At 43.8% G+C, this 16,694-nt stretch overlaps 1 protein-coding gene across 1 annotated transcript in view; it reads left to right on the forward strand.

Moving 5' to 3' along the window:
- PTPRT (protein tyrosine phosphatase receptor type T) overlaps nt 1-16,694 on the forward strand; it is a gene marked incomplete at its 3' end in the record, with an annotated part of 923,104 nt that overhangs the window by 746,116 nt on the left and 160,294 nt on the right. Inside the window, exon 16 of the mRNA XM_012558679.1 lies at nt 6,669-6,698. Within this exon, the coding sequence (XP_012414133.1) occupies nt 6,669-6,698 (30 nt within the window). The remainder of the gene's footprint in view (nt 1-6,668; nt 6,699-16,694) is intronic.

Below are 16,694 nucleotides of genomic sequence, written 5' to 3' on the forward strand. Positions count from 1 at the left end.
GCCTCTTCCCTGATGCAGCCTATATAGCTCTATCACATGAGTCTCCTCACTGACTTATCTCACTTTGGCCTCAACCCCCAACCCATGCTCCACGTTTCAAAAATGAGACTACAACCCCCAAACCTGCTATCTAAAGTCCTTTAATGGCTTCTCTTCTCCTAAACAATTGTTCATGGGGTGGGTGTGAGGGATGAAGCACATGCCAAAGTCACTGGGGAACTTTGTCAAGTTACACCGTCTCTGTGCTCACAGTGGTCCTGGAAGGTTTCCTAAGGTCTTACCCTCCACTTCCACAGCTTTGCTTATGAAATTTCCTCCTCCTTCAACGCTTGTTTCCCAGCTTCATGTGACTAGATAGTGCCCGTTTTTAAGATTTAACTAAAAAATCACCTTCTCCAGTAAACCCTTCCTGACCTCCAATCTAGGCACAATCTCTTCACCATCTGGATCCTTTCTCTAGGATGTATATTATGTTCTGCCTATATATTTGTCATTTGTATTCACATCTTTTCTCCTCTACTTGACCATCAGCTGCCTGCTTTGATTCATCTGTGTCTCAAATGTGCCTTGCAGCTACTGAGAATTCCCTAAAAACATAATGAATGGAAGAGCCCAGTGAAATGAGAGCAAATGGGCCCAGGTCCAATGCTGTATGTCTTGGGCAAGAGAGATTAACTCAGAACACAGACCCAAGCATCAACACTGAGCATTAGTGGTATACAAAGTCCCATGATTGGGGTGGTAAGGCTAGAAGGGAAATACGTGAAAAATGTGGCATGGTCTCAGCCTTCAGGGAACACACAGTCTATTCAAAAACATTTTTTTAAAGTGAGACAATAAGAAAAACTAACTACTGAGTGAGTCAAAAGAGGCAGTGTAGGTTCTTAAATTATAGCTACAGATCAGGAAACAGAAGCAGACAGAGTTTAAGCAGATTTCCCCAAATCTCATAGCTAATAAGTGGCAGAGCTAGACCTCAAACTTGGAAAATCTAATAATGGAGCCCACACTCTTAAACACCATCCAACCTGGATGAAATACAAAACAAGACTTAGGATGCTAAATTGCATGACACAATTTTGAGTGGTTCACTGAGGTGGGAAAGTAACCCAAACTAAAAGTGTCATGTAGTTTTGTCTACCTCATTCTAAATTGCTGCTTTCCCCACACCCTGAAAAGTTAACCCTTCTCCTTCTGGGTGCCCTCACTTGGGCAGCCACTGGAGCTAGAAACTTGGAAATATTCTTCAATACTTTCACATTTAATCACCTATTGATTTTATATCTTAATCACCTTTCACATTCACTGCTTCTTCCCTATCCCGAAGGTCATTGCAGGGGATGCCCCCAACATCTCTTTCCTTGACTCTTGCAGTAGCTTCTGTGACCCTAAGTCCTCTCCCCTCCCACTTTCCCCTTAAAATTCTGCCAAAATAGTCCATCTAAAACTAATATCTGGCCACTTGTATCATTGGGTTCTCCCCATGACCTTCAGGGCTGAGACCAAGCTCCTTAAGATCTTTGGGAACTAGGCCCTGCCAACTTCTTGACATCCTCACCTACCTGATCCACTCACCTATTCCATAAATACACCATTCCATTTGCCTAGAAATAGCCTTCCCTTTTTGGGCCTATTGTTAGTTACCTCTCCCCAACCTTTCTCCTAGATATGGTCTCACAGCTCCCCATGTTGCTCCATCACAGCACTTATCACTCCAGAAGACAATATACCATAGTGGTCATTAACACAGGCTTCCTAAGTCAGACTACTAAAATCTAATCCCTGCCATGCCACTTACCAACTAAATGAACTTGAGCAAATTATTTAACTTCTCTGAGCCTCACTTTCCTCATCTATAAAACAGGGATAATAATACTTTGTAAGGTTATTGCAAGGATTAAATAAAATAACTTTTTTGAAAAGTACCTGATACATAAGTGATCTACCATTATTTAAATAGTAGCTACTATTATCATCTATTTTATAATTTTCTCATCTGGCTCTCCCATCAGACATGTGGGATGGATAAGGATCTCATTTGTCTTTCTATTTCCAGTACTTGGGCAGAAACAGGTATATAGTAAGCCCTCCAGAAATGTTTGCTGAACTAATGATGCAAAGATGAATGAGTGGATGGATGGGTGGATGAGTGGATGGATGGATAAATGATTTGGGTGGGTTTCTGGGCTAGATGGATTGATGGATTGTTGAGTGGATGGATGGATGGATGGATGGATGGATGAGTGGATGAATTAGTTTATGAGGTGGATGGATGAATGGATTGTCAGGTGAATGAATAGGTGGATGGGTGAGTTTATGAGCTGGGCTAGATGGATGAGTGGATGGTCAAATGGATGGTTAGATATACAACTTGGTTCTGTTTAAATGGTATGGAACAAAGAGAAGCTGTGGCTGAAGTCAATCTTGTCAGCCTGCTGAAAAGAAGTTTCCGCAGTATGTGATTTATTAAGTTTGGGGTTGTTGTTTTTTCTAAGCACAGCTGTCTTCCTGCTCAGGATTTTTGATCCCAGGCAATATGTTACTTGCAATATCACTGCACCCTTGTAAATTTAGACCTTCAGTAAATCTTCTTTGAGGCTTAGGGGAAACACACACGTATACTGTGTGTTTTGGTCACAAAGTAAAGAACTTTGATCCCTGACCTGGAAGATTTTGCAATTTAATTGGGAAAAGATTCTCAATTAATATAAGGTTGTCAGTTACCATCTTTCTGGAGTTGCCTTGAAGCTAGATCAGGGATGGCACTGGCATTTGGTGATATCCAGGATGTCAGAAAAACTATGCGGAAGAGGATGTCTTTGGTTTGAAGGTTAAGAAGGAAGTGTATTGTCATGAGGAGGGGGTCCAGGGAGAGATGAATCCTGAATGTTAAGAACAGAAAAGTCAGAGAGTCTGGAAAGTTGAGTCAGACTGGGGTCCAAGAGGAGGTATCTGTTGACAGCGTGGAAGCCACCGGCTCAAAGTGGAGGCCCTGCAGTTGGTCCAAAGATACACGAAACCTTTGACCTGGTGAGGAGTCACTGCTTAAAGCCTCAAATTATTCAACCAAAAATGAAAATAATAATAATACTTCCTCTACAGGGTTATGGGGAGGATTAAAGATATAAAGAGTTTGGCATATCAGTGCCTGACTCACTGTATTGCTCAAGATACATGTTTCCTCCCTTCTTTGAAGACAGCACAGGCTAGTGGTCAAGAACATGAGATTTAGATCCATCTTGCTTAGGTTTGAATCTGGCTAGTATCTGTGTGATCTTATGCAACCTGCTTAACCTCCCTGGCCTCGGTTTCCTCATCTGTAAAATGGGGATGATGATAATATCTATCTATTTGGGCAGCTGAATATATGAGTTAATGTATGTTAAGAACTGAGAACAATGTCTGACACATAGTAAGTGCTACATAAGGGCTTTTTATTATTATTTTACTATTTTTAATATTCCTGAGAGGTGAACATTTTGTTCCTGGTGACCCCAGGTGAGAAGCAGCAAATCTTACATCTGTGGATGAATAAGTATGTAAACTACCCCTTACTAAGCCCTACTATATTCCAAGTGTTTAGATTAATGTGATCTAATATCAACAGAGGATAATGTAACTTACATAAAATAACATATATTATAAATCATATGTAATTTGTATATAATTTAGAGCAATATAATTTAATGTTAATGCCCACTATGACTCTTGGAAATAGGTAATTATTGTCCCCAACCTCAAGATAGAGAAACTGAGAGCCAGAGATGTTTAGTGACTTGCTTAAGGCCATGCAGTTAGTAAGTGGTGGTGCTGGGATGCTAAGACTCATCATATCTCCACTCTTCAAAGCTATTCGAGTTGGAAGTCATCTGTGCCATCCACCTTGGTGCATGGATCCAGGAAACAAGTCCACAGGGACAGGACGGACCAACTTGCCCAATGTGTCATAGTGAGCAGGTAGAAGATTTAGGATCAGAACACTGGCATCTTGGTTCTCAGCCCAGTTTTTTTTTTTTTTTTTTTTTTTTCCAAATTGTGCTTTAAGCGAAAGTTTACAATTCAAGTTAGTTTCTCATGTAAAATTTATACACACATTGTTATGTGACCCTAGTTGCTCTCTCTGTACTGTGACAGCACACTCCTTCTTTCCACCTCGGATTTCCCGTGTCTATTCAACCAGCTCCTGACCCTCTCTGCCTTCTCATCTCGCCTCCGGACAGGATCAGCCCAGTATTCTTGACAATATGGTGAGCACCAGTGTCTGTAAGTCTTTATCAAATGGATCCTGAGCTTTCTGCTCCTGAGGAATCACATTTCCAGGCACTGGACTACAGAGCCAGCATTGAAGAGGAACAATCTCCTTTCAGTGCCAACCTATCTGGCCAGTGAAGGGGATTTGATGACTTGCTGTGGGCTCTTTCAATATCCATCCATCAGTCCCAAGTTCCTTGCTCTCTTTCATCATCTAATACCACTGTTCATTCAGACTAGGATATTGAACAATTGTCTAGGTGGCCAGATCTTGTTGCACCATCGCTCAATTTTCCAAGATCAGCCTCCCAAGGAAGAATAGGTCTTCTGAGGCTTCTTGTCTCTCAGAGTCACTTTCTCTCAGAGGCTTTAGGATTGGGCTCTACTGATAAATGAGGGAAATCCTAGAACTGGCCCTGCCTTGGGGGCTTTGGCTACTTCCTACTTGAGAAGGGGAAATTTGGGGCTTTGAGGACAGATTCCCACCTCTGTGGATGTAAATACTGTATCTTCCTGCGTCAAGTAACCTGGATAACAATTGCAATTAACCAAATAACTCAAGAGGGAAGGAAACTATTCTTGCCTACTCAAATGGATGTTTGGGGACCTAAGTTATTCGGCAATTTTTCTCAATCCACGAATGTATCACTAATTGTCAGTGTAGCTCAGTCTGACATGAAATAAAAGTATTCTTATTTATATTCCAACAAAATAAGAAAAGTTATAACAAAGGGAAGATCATGGACTTATTTGGGTTTTTTGTTGTTGTTGTTCAGAAGCCAAGAGCTAGAAGAGACATTAAAAAGAGATTGAAGGCAGTGATTTTCCAAGCTTCCTTTTGGACACTGGAACTCTTTGTCATGTGAAATCTTAAATTGAAACTCCAGTTTATAAAATAGATAAAAATGGAGAAGTTCTGGCTATGGTAGTCAGTGGTGGACCAGCAGCCCCTTCTACTTGCCTCCCCTCCCCTCCCTGCTACCATAACAAAGAGGCTGTGCTGTAGAATCTTTGGGCTCCTGGGAACACAGCTTGAAAATTACTGATATAGTTCAACCCACCAAAGGAACAGATGAGGAAAGGGAAGCACAGAGAGTTTAATTATAGTTACAGTTTGTTCAAGATGAAGGTTGGTACTCCTGCCTCTTGGTACTCCTGCCTCTCCGTGCAATGTTCGTTCATGGTGACATTTAAATTTTGTTCTTGTGGTCTACTTCTATGTAACAAACCACCCCGAAATTTTGTGGCTTGAAAGAATGGCAATTATTTATTTATACAAATCTGTACTTGGGGCAGGCCTTGATGGGAATGACTTGTCTCTTTTCCATGATGTCAGGAGTCTTGACTGGGATAACTCAGAGGTTGGGGATGGCTGGGAATCTCTTTCTCTTCACATTGTCTCAGGGCCTCTTCATGGGGCCTCTCCACATGGTGTCTTCAACATAGCAGGCTCAGGGTAGTTGGACTTCTTACATGGAGGCTCAGGGTTCCAAGAGAGAAGGTTCTAGGAGGCCTGGACAGAACTACAAGGCTTCTTTTTGACCTATCCTGGAAAGTTCCAGAACTTAACTCCTACCACATCCTATTTGACACACAGGGTCCAGATGTGGGAGGGCACTACACACATGCAGGAATACTGGGAGAAGAAGGAAGCATCAGAGAGAGAGCTGCACCTTTGAAGCTAGCTACACAATTTCCTTACTCTTGGCATGACCTTACTGAAATCGATAGTGATATGATTTGTCTAGAAATAGAAAAGACAGAGGAGTCATTATGATTTTCCTTACATAATAGGAGCACTGTCATGTGGAAGAGAGATAGACTAGTTCTAGGAGACCACAGAAAGCTGACCCAGGACCAAAAAGTCATAATTACAAGGAAGATAGTTTTGGTTGACCATAAGGAAGAGCTTTCAAAGAAAACAGTCAACATGAGACTTGGCTACCTCTGTGAGGGAGTGCATTTCCACCTCACAAGAAAGGTCTCTGTCATTTCTTTTATTACTGAACATGTCTGATTCTCAGTGAAGACGATTAGTTGAGAAGCTGACATCTCCTGGAGCTTGTTGTTGTTATTAGTTAGTGTTGTGTCGATTCCAACTCATAGCCACCCATGTGTGCAAAGTAGAATTGCTTCATAGAGTTTTCCAGGCTGTGACCTTTTGGAAGCAGATTGCCAGGTCTGTCTTCCAAGGCACCTCTGAGTGGGTTTGAGCTGCCAAACTTTTTGTTAGTAGTTGAGTGCTTGACCATTTGCACCACCCAGGGACATCTCCACCCCACAAAGGAAGGATACTGAAGTACTATGTGCATTTCTAAGATTCAAGATTTCACATAAATCTAATTCTTGTTTGTTTGTCTTTTTTTGCCCCCCCCATTTTGGACATTTCCTTCATCTGACTGCCCATCAATATATAGAAGAAATGCTTATTCCTACTCCTATTACTTGTAAGTATCGAGCCCGGGTTAACTTTGCTTTGTGCCCTATAAGGGAACCTGTAGCATGCATTTTCTGCATCAACCAGTGTCTATTGGTTTCTCATATCCTCTTCTGTCTAAGTCATCCGTAGCCCAAAAGTTTTTATTTTGCATAGATGTTTTTCATTTGAAAATGCACTGTCATTGTTCCTATCTGTTGTGTTTCTGCCATCTTGGTCTGTTTCACCTCTGTGGTGTAATCTTCTTGTTAGGAATCTCCTAATTCCAGCAATGGATCCCATCTTTCTGCAGGACTTACCTAATACAACAGAATCACAGATCTCAGCAACTTCTGGGTCCATTTGTGTCTACTTGGGGAACTGGTAGCCCTGGGGGCTCAAGGGTTAGAAAGGAACTCATTGGCTGTTTCTACTGTTTCAGAAAGTCTACAGGGAATCATGACTTTATCTAGAACCAGCTTCACAGGTGACGGAAACATCCAAGTTCTTTGCTTTGGGCTGGAATTGTCTCAGTTTGTTATTTGACATTAGTTATCTCACGCTATCAGTGCATTACATTGGACGTTACAGATGGATGATTGCCTATCAATTTTTCTCACTTACTAAATAAAGGTGATTATTTTTCTCATTATCAAACCAGACATTTTCAAAACATGAGGGTAAAGTAGGAAAACTCCATAGAATAGAACCTCGGTGATGAAAAGTTAGAAAGCCATTGAATTAGTCCCATAGTCCTGATGTAGATTTTTCATGTTTGCAAATTGAGGTCCAGAGAGCTTATGTGAACTCATCACATACCCAGTTAGCAAAAGAGTAGGATTAAAACACAGAACACCTGTTCCTGTAAAGTGTATTGCCCACCACTGCGTGCCTTCTCCCACCCTTGGAGAACTCAGCCTTGTGAGAGAGGCCATCCTGACAGTGCGCATCTTCCAAAGCTTTCACAGGTGAAGATGGAGTCAGCAAAAGGCTGTGCCATCTGCTCTGCTCAGTGCTTGGGTCCAAACGCCTATAGGCCCAAGCAACGAGCAGAGAAGATTCTGGTACCACCACCCTTATGTTATGGACTCCCACTACCAACACTAGAAATACCAGAGAACTTGCTTCATTTCTTCATTCATCCATTTGAAAAACATGCATTGAACATGTCCATTATGTTTCAGACACTGGTGGAGAGATGACTAGAACTTTAAGACCAACACTCATGGTGCTCAAGCCTATCTGAGAGACTAGCATAAAATCAAATAATTGAAATATTGACTGAGAGGTACCTACACACACTGTGGTATAGGAGCACTTAGTTGAGTGACTAACATTTTAATGAGGCAGGGGATAGTTATCCATGTTTTTAGAGATGGCTTGACCCAGTACTGGAGAAATATGAAATCTGAGCAGAGGGAACAGCTTCTGCAAAGGCGTGGAGATGTGAGAAATATGGTGTGTTGTTGTTGTGATAGAAAGAGAATGAGCTTTAGGGGTCATCCAGCCCTGAGCTCAAGTCTCATCTCTAGTGCTCACCATCTATGCAGCCTTGAGCAAATTTTCTAAACTCTTTGAACCTCATTTCTCTTAACTCTAAGAAGTGAGTAAGAGTGACCAACTACGTAACTTACTTTGAAGAGGGATCGGGATGATTTTGTAAAGTGCCTGGCGCAAAGTTGGCACTCATGAAATGTCAGTTTTATTTCCATTTCCCTTTCAGAAATCATAAGGGGTTAGGGCAGTAGTGGTGGCCCCTGGGACTCTCTGGTCTGCCAGGGATTCTTATGGCATCAGTGTTCCACAGTGGGTATGGGCATGTTATGGAGGGGCAGGAACAATACCTTGAAGGAAGAGAACCTCAGCTAGAGTCCTGGCTCTGCTGCCTACACACCACACAGCCTTCAGCAAAGGATTTAACCTTCTAGAGCACTGCTTTTAGACCCAAGCAATGAGGGCACCGCTCTAATGCTTCTCTGGCTGCACAGTCTGCACCACAGCACAAGGAGTCTGTGGAGCCAAGAGGATAGGGTCTCCCTTCTAGACCATGCTCTGGGTATCCAGGACCCTGGAAGGCTCTGCTCAAACAGCAACAAGCCTGCATTAAGGCTCTTGGGCCCAAGGTGTGGCTGAGGGTCAGCTGTTTGCAGAGGGGTATGGAGAGAGCTTGGGCAGGAGGGCTGAGTGTGCACACACCTGTGTGTTGGGCCCCTATACAGTATGGAGCTGGGGGTGGGAGAGAAAGAAGGCAGGTCACAGTCCAGGGTCGTCCATTGTACTCTTTCCCCACACTCCACAAACCTTAGGGGAAGGCCACCTGCCAGAAATCCAGCTTCTTCACCTGTAAAATTGGGAGAGTGTCTGTTGGGCCCACCTTACCTGGATGATAATGACCATGAAGGGGTCTTGACAATGGAGAAGGACTCTTGTCCCAAAGGAGATGCCAGAATTACTAGAGACTCAACAGCCTTTGTAGCAGCATCAGGAGACCACGGAATGGAAAAGAGCAGTGGAGAGGCCACAATCCCGGGGCATAATTGTTTCTGTGAGCTAGTTCCAGTCCCTGTTCCTGCCTCCTGACTGCAGGTGCTAATCCTTGCACGGCTGCTGCAGTCATAGCAAATCTCTAGAACCATTTTTATCCAACCTCACAAATCAGGACTAAACAGCCTTCATTCTTTCACTTATCAAATGTTAACCGAATTATGCCAGGCCCTGGAGATAGAGCAGAAACCCAGCCATCATAGCCCAGGCCCTGTTGAAGCTTATATTTAAATGGTACAGCTATATGATAATCAAGTGAACAAGTGCATAAGGTAATTACCGATCCTGGTACTTGCCATGAAGGAAATGGAATCCCCAAGTGGCTGAAGTGTGTGCTGCAATGACCCATTGCACCCTCTGGCACCTCTCCCCCTAGTCTGTTATCCAGTGTCCACAGGACTGTGTTTGGAGACTCACTTTGTACCATTCACTGTGCTGGGCACAGGGGAAATCCAGGGTGAACAGTGCCGAGTGTAGTAGACAAAATGTGCACGTGCTTGTAGTTCAACGTGCCGTGGTAAACAAAGGTCTTTCAATTGGTGCAGACTTGGAGTCCTAGGTCACAGGTCCCCAGAGAGTGAAACTCATGGCTGCAGTGGAATGCAGAAGCTGCTGGATGAGACACAAGGTTTCCATAATAATATTCTTAATCTTATATTCACCAAGCCCCAAATCACCCGTGAGTGTCATATTTTGTATATCATCGTAGAGTAATTCTCTGTGATATTCTGTCTTCTATGGAGAAGCCTCAGGTAGTTAGACGTTCTCTTGAGCACCCTCCCTTCTGCCTGCAGGCTCCATCAAGCACCTGTGGTAGGACAGGAACCATCTCCTACAGTTAAGGTGACTGAAAAGATACGATGTGTGGCATCATCCTGCAGGAGGGGAGGAGGGGTGACTACCACTACATGGCAAGTGTTTTGTACATATATCCCCTCACTAAGTTCTCTTAATAGTCTGCTGGTCTGGTTGGTACCATTATCCCTATTTAATGGGGAGGAAATGAGCTCAGAGAAGGTAATTCATTCTCCAAAAAGCCACCTAGCAGTGGATAAGTGGAAGAGTGGATTATCTTGGAAATAGAGACATCTAGGGGAAGAAATGGTTTGGAGCAAAGAGGATGCAAATGACTCTGAATGTGTTGGGCTGAGAGTGCTGGCAGGGCTCCTGAGAAAAAGTGTCCTGTGAGAACTTGGAGACGCAGAGGTAGAGTACGGGAAGGAGTGGGTGTTTGGAGCCTTCCTTGGAGAGGTGACAGGTGAGAGTGTGGGGTGGATGAAATCAGGCCTGAGCAAAGAGTAGAAGAACAGAGGGCTAAGGACTGAGGTCCCAGAACTAACAATGGTTAAAAACTAAGAGGAGAAGAGGAACTGGCAAAGCTGACAGAGAGGGAGGAAGAGAACTCTAAGAGCCAAGGAGAGGAGGCCTTTGCAGAAGGAGAAATCATTTTGCTGCAGATGCTGCACAGGGAAGGAGGTGGAAGGTGTGGGCAAGGCCCTGGCATTTAGCCATCAGAGGTCACCTGTGCAGATCATAGGGGTGGGGGGAGGAAGCCAACCTGCATGGGGGCCATGAGGAGGAGCACCCCTTTTTAATCACTGGACCCTAAAACAGAGGAGAAACATGAGAATGGCCACTTGAAGGGTCAGGAAGTCTGGGGCACATGTATAGGTAAAGCAAACAAACCTGTGGCGAAAGAATATGCTGAAGATGCTGGAGGTGGAGGTGACCATGGAAGAGAAGGTCTGAAGGCGAAGTGTTCAGGGGCAGGGGCAGGGGCAGCCTAGGAGAAGAGGAGGGATAGGACTTGTGAGACTGTAGGATTAAGAGAGGGACATGGAGACAAAAGGGAAGGAACAAAAAGGAAATGATGGTCTCCATGGTCTCCAAGTTCAAAGCTCCACTCATCCGAGTGTGAGGTATAGATCCTGAGTGGATGCCTTAAACCCTCACTACTCAAAGTGTGATCCATGGACCAGCAGCATTAGCATCCCCTGGGATCTGGTTAGAAAGGCAGCATCTCAGACCCCATCCAGACCTCCTAAATCAGAATCTGCATTTTAACAAGATCTCCAGGTGATCCACGTGCACCTTAGAGTTTGAGAAGCACTGACTTAATCTGAGTCTCAGTTGTGTCATCCATAAAGTAGGAAACATCAGACCCTCCTTGAGCCACCTGGTCCCTCCAAAAGCTCCCAAAAGTTTTCATGAAAGAGAAAGCCTCCAACATACTTTGGCTGAACAATCTTTTCAATGAAATCCCTGTTTATTCATTTAACAAATATTTATGGAGTGCCCACTACAGGCCAACCACGGGTCAAGACTCTGGAGATAGCAGAGTTAGCACAACAGACACAAACCCCTGCCCCCATGGAGCTTTTGTGCTTAGGGAGATAGAAAATAAACAACATTTACAAGAAAAGCAAGTAGTATGTTATATAATGGTTACAGTGACAGAGAAAAAACAAATCAGAGAAAGGAGATATAAAGTGTCAATGCTAGAGGAATAAAAGAATTGTTTCCTTTTTTTCCCCAAAACAGAGAGGCCCTCAAGGACTATCCCCCCTTGAAAGGTCCCATACACAAGACCAGGATATCTGTAAAGATCTAGATAAGCCCATAACCCATTGCTGTCAAATCGATTCTGACTCATAGTGAGCCTATAGGACAAAGTAGAACTGCCCCACAGGGTTTGCTAGGCTGTAATCTTTACAGAAGCAGGCATCTTTCTCCCGAAGAGTGGCTGGTGGGTTCGAACTGCTGAGCTTTCAGTTAGCAGCCAAGCGCTTAACCACTGCACCACCAGGGTTCCTTAAGAGCCAGATAGTAAAGATTTTTTACTTTTCAGGCCACATGCAACAACTCTGTTACTCTGCTGTTGTAACATGAAAGCAGCCAAAGGCAATACATAAACAAATGAATGTGGCTGTGTTCCAATAAAACTTTATTTAAAAAAATCAGGTGACAGACCAGATTTGTCTTGTGAGCCATAGTTTGCCTTCCCTTGCTCTAGACTTTTGCTATCTGAGAATCGAAAGAGGATGGGGCTCAAGATTCATCCTGCTTTATTGAGCAACTACTACATGCTGTGCCCTGTACTTGGTGTTGGGAAACAAAGGTGAGTGAGGCATACCTTGTACCTGCTCACCCACAGCAAGGAGGTGGAAGTTGAAAGAAATTACCATTTAGTACCTAATATGTGGAGTCCCTGGTTGGTGCAAATGGTTAATGTGCTTAGCTGCATTAAAGTTTGTTAAAGTTCAACTGTGTCAAAGTTTGGCAGTTCAAGTCCTACCAAAGGCACCTTGGAAGAAAGGCCTGGTGATCTGCTTCTGAAAATCAGACATTAAAAACCCTACGGAGCACAGTTCTACTATGACACACAAAGGATCTCAATGAGTTGGAACCAACTCCATGGCAACTGCTATTACTAGTACCTACTATGTGCCAAACTCATTTAAAGCTTACGACAAGCCAGATATATGTTATTGCGTGGATCTTAATCAGTTGTTTGGGTCTGAGGTTTGAGGACTTGTCTACATCCCACAGCCAAGAGGCAGGAGGGCCAAGGGTTTGAACCCAGGACCATCTGATCCCCAAGCCCTACCCTTCCTTCTCATCAAACCCTTTCCTTCAGAGGATGGAGGGGTTCCTGCCTGTGCTGTGTGCTTGGGTAGCCCTCATCCAGGCTGTAGATGGGCCAAGACTCAAACGCAAGTCTGTCTGCCTGGAGAGCTTGAGTTCTGTGCAAGGACATTGGTGCCTTGCTTGGGATAAGAAGTGGTAGCTGGAGGCCCTTGGGGCAATATGGCCTTTGCTGTTCTGAGGATTGGCCATGTGGCGTGCCCACTCCTGGTCACACAGGTAGTGATGTGCACACGTAACATGCTGAGGTGAGTCCGAGGTAGCTAAGGGGCTAGAGTGAGCGGTGCCCAGAAGAATGCTAATGACCAGGATAAATAATGGCCCAGTAAAGATAGAGCTACAGGTAGAAGGACCAAGGGATACAGGGACACAGAGTTTGACATGAGGTCCTTCATTCTCTCTCTGGTGCATAAAAAAATGAGAATAATGTGGGTTTTGGTGTCAGGCCTAGATCATGATTCTCCTGTCAAATTGTTCTGACCTTGAACAACCACAAAATCACTCTGAACCTCAGTTTCTTCATCTGCACAGTGATGATAACAAAAGCCACTTCTCAGCATTGTCATGAGGGGTAATGAGAGAACGGTGATGCAATGGTTAAGTGCTTGGCTGCTAACCAGAAGGGCTGGCGGTTGGAACCCACCCAGTGGCTTTGCAGGAGAAAGACCTGGCAATCTGCTACTGTAAAGGGGCGACTACCAGAAAACCCTATGGGGCAGTTCTACTCTGTCTCATGGGGTTGCTATGAGTTACAACTGACCTAATAACAACAACAATATGTAGAGTGACCAGCGCACAGTAGGTGTTCTATGAATAGCAGCTATTATTCCTCATGCTCTGAGCTGAAAGAAATGCTTCTCTAGAATGTTTCTTTCTTTTCTATAGTAAAGCAACACCCAACATCTTCAGTGTCTGCTTTATAAAAGGATATTAAGAACTGGCATGTGTTCACAGGTTAATTTACCTCAAGGTGTGTGATGGGCACAGTAATTGCTTCAAACAGAGATGTTTTAGTGTAGTTGTTCTTAGAAAGCCCTAAGATGTTTACCAACCCTCCTGGCTGAGAAGAGAGCACTTAACTGCTTTACTTAACCTGGACAAATGCTTTGTGCAAGTGTCACAGAGGTGGAAAATAAAACCAGGGCTACTCCCTCTTGACAGACACTTCATAGGACTCCTGGGCTTTTCCTTTATCCTTCCCTGTCTCTCCCTGTTTCAGCATGTCCAAATCCTACACTATCCTTCAAGGTGCAGAGCAAATGCCGCCTCCTCCAAGAAGTCGTCCTTGATTGTCTGCACCTGCAAGGATGGCTCCCTTCTCAGAACTCTCACTGCATTAGCTTATGTTGTGGGCAGGAGCAAATGTGTCTTAAGGATGTTTCTTGTTCACTGTAGTTATTCTCCACAGTGCTCCTAACACATGGGGAGCCCTAGTAAACGTATGTGGAAGGAATGAAAAAAATAGATGAAATTACAAGACCCTGACATAACAGCTAAAGTCAACAGGGAGATGCTCTGTTCTGACAAAGAAAACTAGCATCAATTTTTAGATAACCCCAGACCCTATACCCTCCTTGCTTCTATAGCTTTAAGGCAACGTTCGCTCTTGTTTTTATATGTATGTGACCTCAGACAAGTCACTTTCTGAGTCTCAGCTCCCCAATTTGTAAAATAGAGATAAAAATGCGTACCTTGCAGAAGTCTTGCAAGGATTCAATGACATAATGTTTGTAAGATGCCTAGCACATAGCAGGTCCTCAACCAAGGTAAAACCCTGTCTCCTTTCCCCAAGTGCACACATCTTTTCACATCACCAGCTGTTGCAAATCAGATATCATTGTCTCAATACATTTAAAGTCTAAACACAATGATTATATCAAGAGGTACTCAAAACGCATTTTATGTAACTCATCAGCTACTCTGAATAAAAATGAAGAAAAAATAGGATTATCGTGAAGGCAAGACAAAGATGGAGTCCCTACATAGTGTGAATAGCTAACATGCTGACTGCTAAGCAAAGGGTTGGAGATTCAAGTCCACCCAGAAGTGCTTCAGAAGAAAGTCCCGGCAATCTACTTCCAAAAAACCAGCCACTGAAAACCCTGTGGAGCACAGTTCTACTCTGACACACAGAGGGTCGCCATGAGTCAGAGTCGACACAATGGCAACTGGTTTTTCAGCCAAGGGGAGGGATTTTGTGAGAATTCTGATTCCTGGGCCCTATCACCAGATTTGCTCAGTCTCTTTGAAAGTGTGGCCTGAAATCTGCATTTTTAACAGGCTCTCAGATTATCATTGTGCATGCTGGCTTGAAGAACAACTCCTCTCCTGACATCCTCACATCATCGTGATGTTACTGTCCCATTCTCAGAGTTTCACCTTTGTACCTGCAGCGGCTTCCCCCTGGTATGCCTATCCCCCTTCTGTACCTAGAAAATCCCAGTATCTTGAAAAACGGTGCATTGTGGTTCTCTCACTTTGGTGAGTCTCCCCCAACTCCCCCACACCACACCCACAGTACTCGGGTATAAATTTGTTCTTGCATTCATCTTTCAGCCATTCCCCCATTCACTCATTGATACACCCCCAATTTTGTTTTATCTCCTGTTGAGTTATATTACCGTAGTCCATCCTCTAGAAGTTAGTTAAGCTCCATTTTCATTTTTGTGACATATGGCAATCGTAAGGGTTTCAGATCACCTATTTTGTACAGTTTCATATTGGTTTTAGGCTTAGAAGCGTTGTCTTTGTACTTGCATGTTCCAATTATAAATGCATAAAATTAATGTGGCTCTTGTGGTGAGATAAAAATGCACAGGGTTAGATAACCGTGTGTACAGATAGATTTGGTTAGGGATTGAGACTAAACGGATGCTTTATTGTGTTACTTCACTGAATTAGAGTCGAAACACATCAGTCATGAATACCAAACAGCAAGTTCATAAATCAGAGGCTCCATCACCTTAATTAGGAAAAATACAAATGAGTGTTTCACCTGCAAACATGCAGAAAGATGTTTATACTTAAATTTTAAGGATCCCTCCAACCCCGTATTAGTGATGCCTTCAGGCTTAGAAGGGTCTGTCTGTGATTCTAAGTGCTTCTACTCTGTAAACGCATTTGAACTTTGTCAGGAAGGTAAAAGACAGAGGGTGGGGGATTCCCTGCTGACAAAGAGGGACGACCTACTGAGATGTGGTTGGAAAGAAAACGTCTGCTGCTGTGATGTGCTACCCAGGTCCCCTGCAGGAATGAAGGGCTTACTCCCTAAGGGGCAGGGAGCTGCCTCACCCAAGGTCATTCCCATGCCCAGGGCAGTCCAGGGCAGCCCACATCCAGGAGTTGATTGATACAGGGGTGCAAAAGTCATCCCAGCTTCAGAGCTTCCCTTGTGGTTGGCTGAGGTCAATTCTGAGACTGTAGCACAACTCAACTTCTGCTCACTCTTTCTCCTCCCCTTCTCTTTCCTTCTTTCCCATTACCTTCCACAGGTGTTGATACCAGAAAATCCCCCTAATACATCTTTTGCATGTCAATCTCTGTCTCAGAGTCTGATTCTTGGGGAACCCAACCTGTGACACTACTATTGGCTTATCTTTATTTTGGTGACTGGAGACAAGCGGATTTGAATATGTAGTGTATGCCTCCCCTGAACATACATGCTTCATATCCTATGGCTACCTTGTATATCAATAATAGGGGTGGTTATTTTATTTCCCAGTAATTATAAGTAAACTCTAATAAGTCCTTCCTTGGGCAATCATTCATTCACAAGCATGCACTGCCAACTTGTGCCTGTGCTGGGCACAAGAGGCATGGGGATCTTGACACAGCTCCT

Source organism: Trichechus manatus, unplaced genomic scaffold (genome assembly GCF_000243295.1).
Source record: "Trichechus manatus latirostris isolate Lorelei unplaced genomic scaffold, TriManLat1.0 scaffold00008, whole genome shotgun sequence".
Classification (NCBI taxonomy): domain Eukaryota; kingdom Metazoa; phylum Chordata; class Mammalia; order Sirenia; family Trichechidae; genus Trichechus; species Trichechus manatus.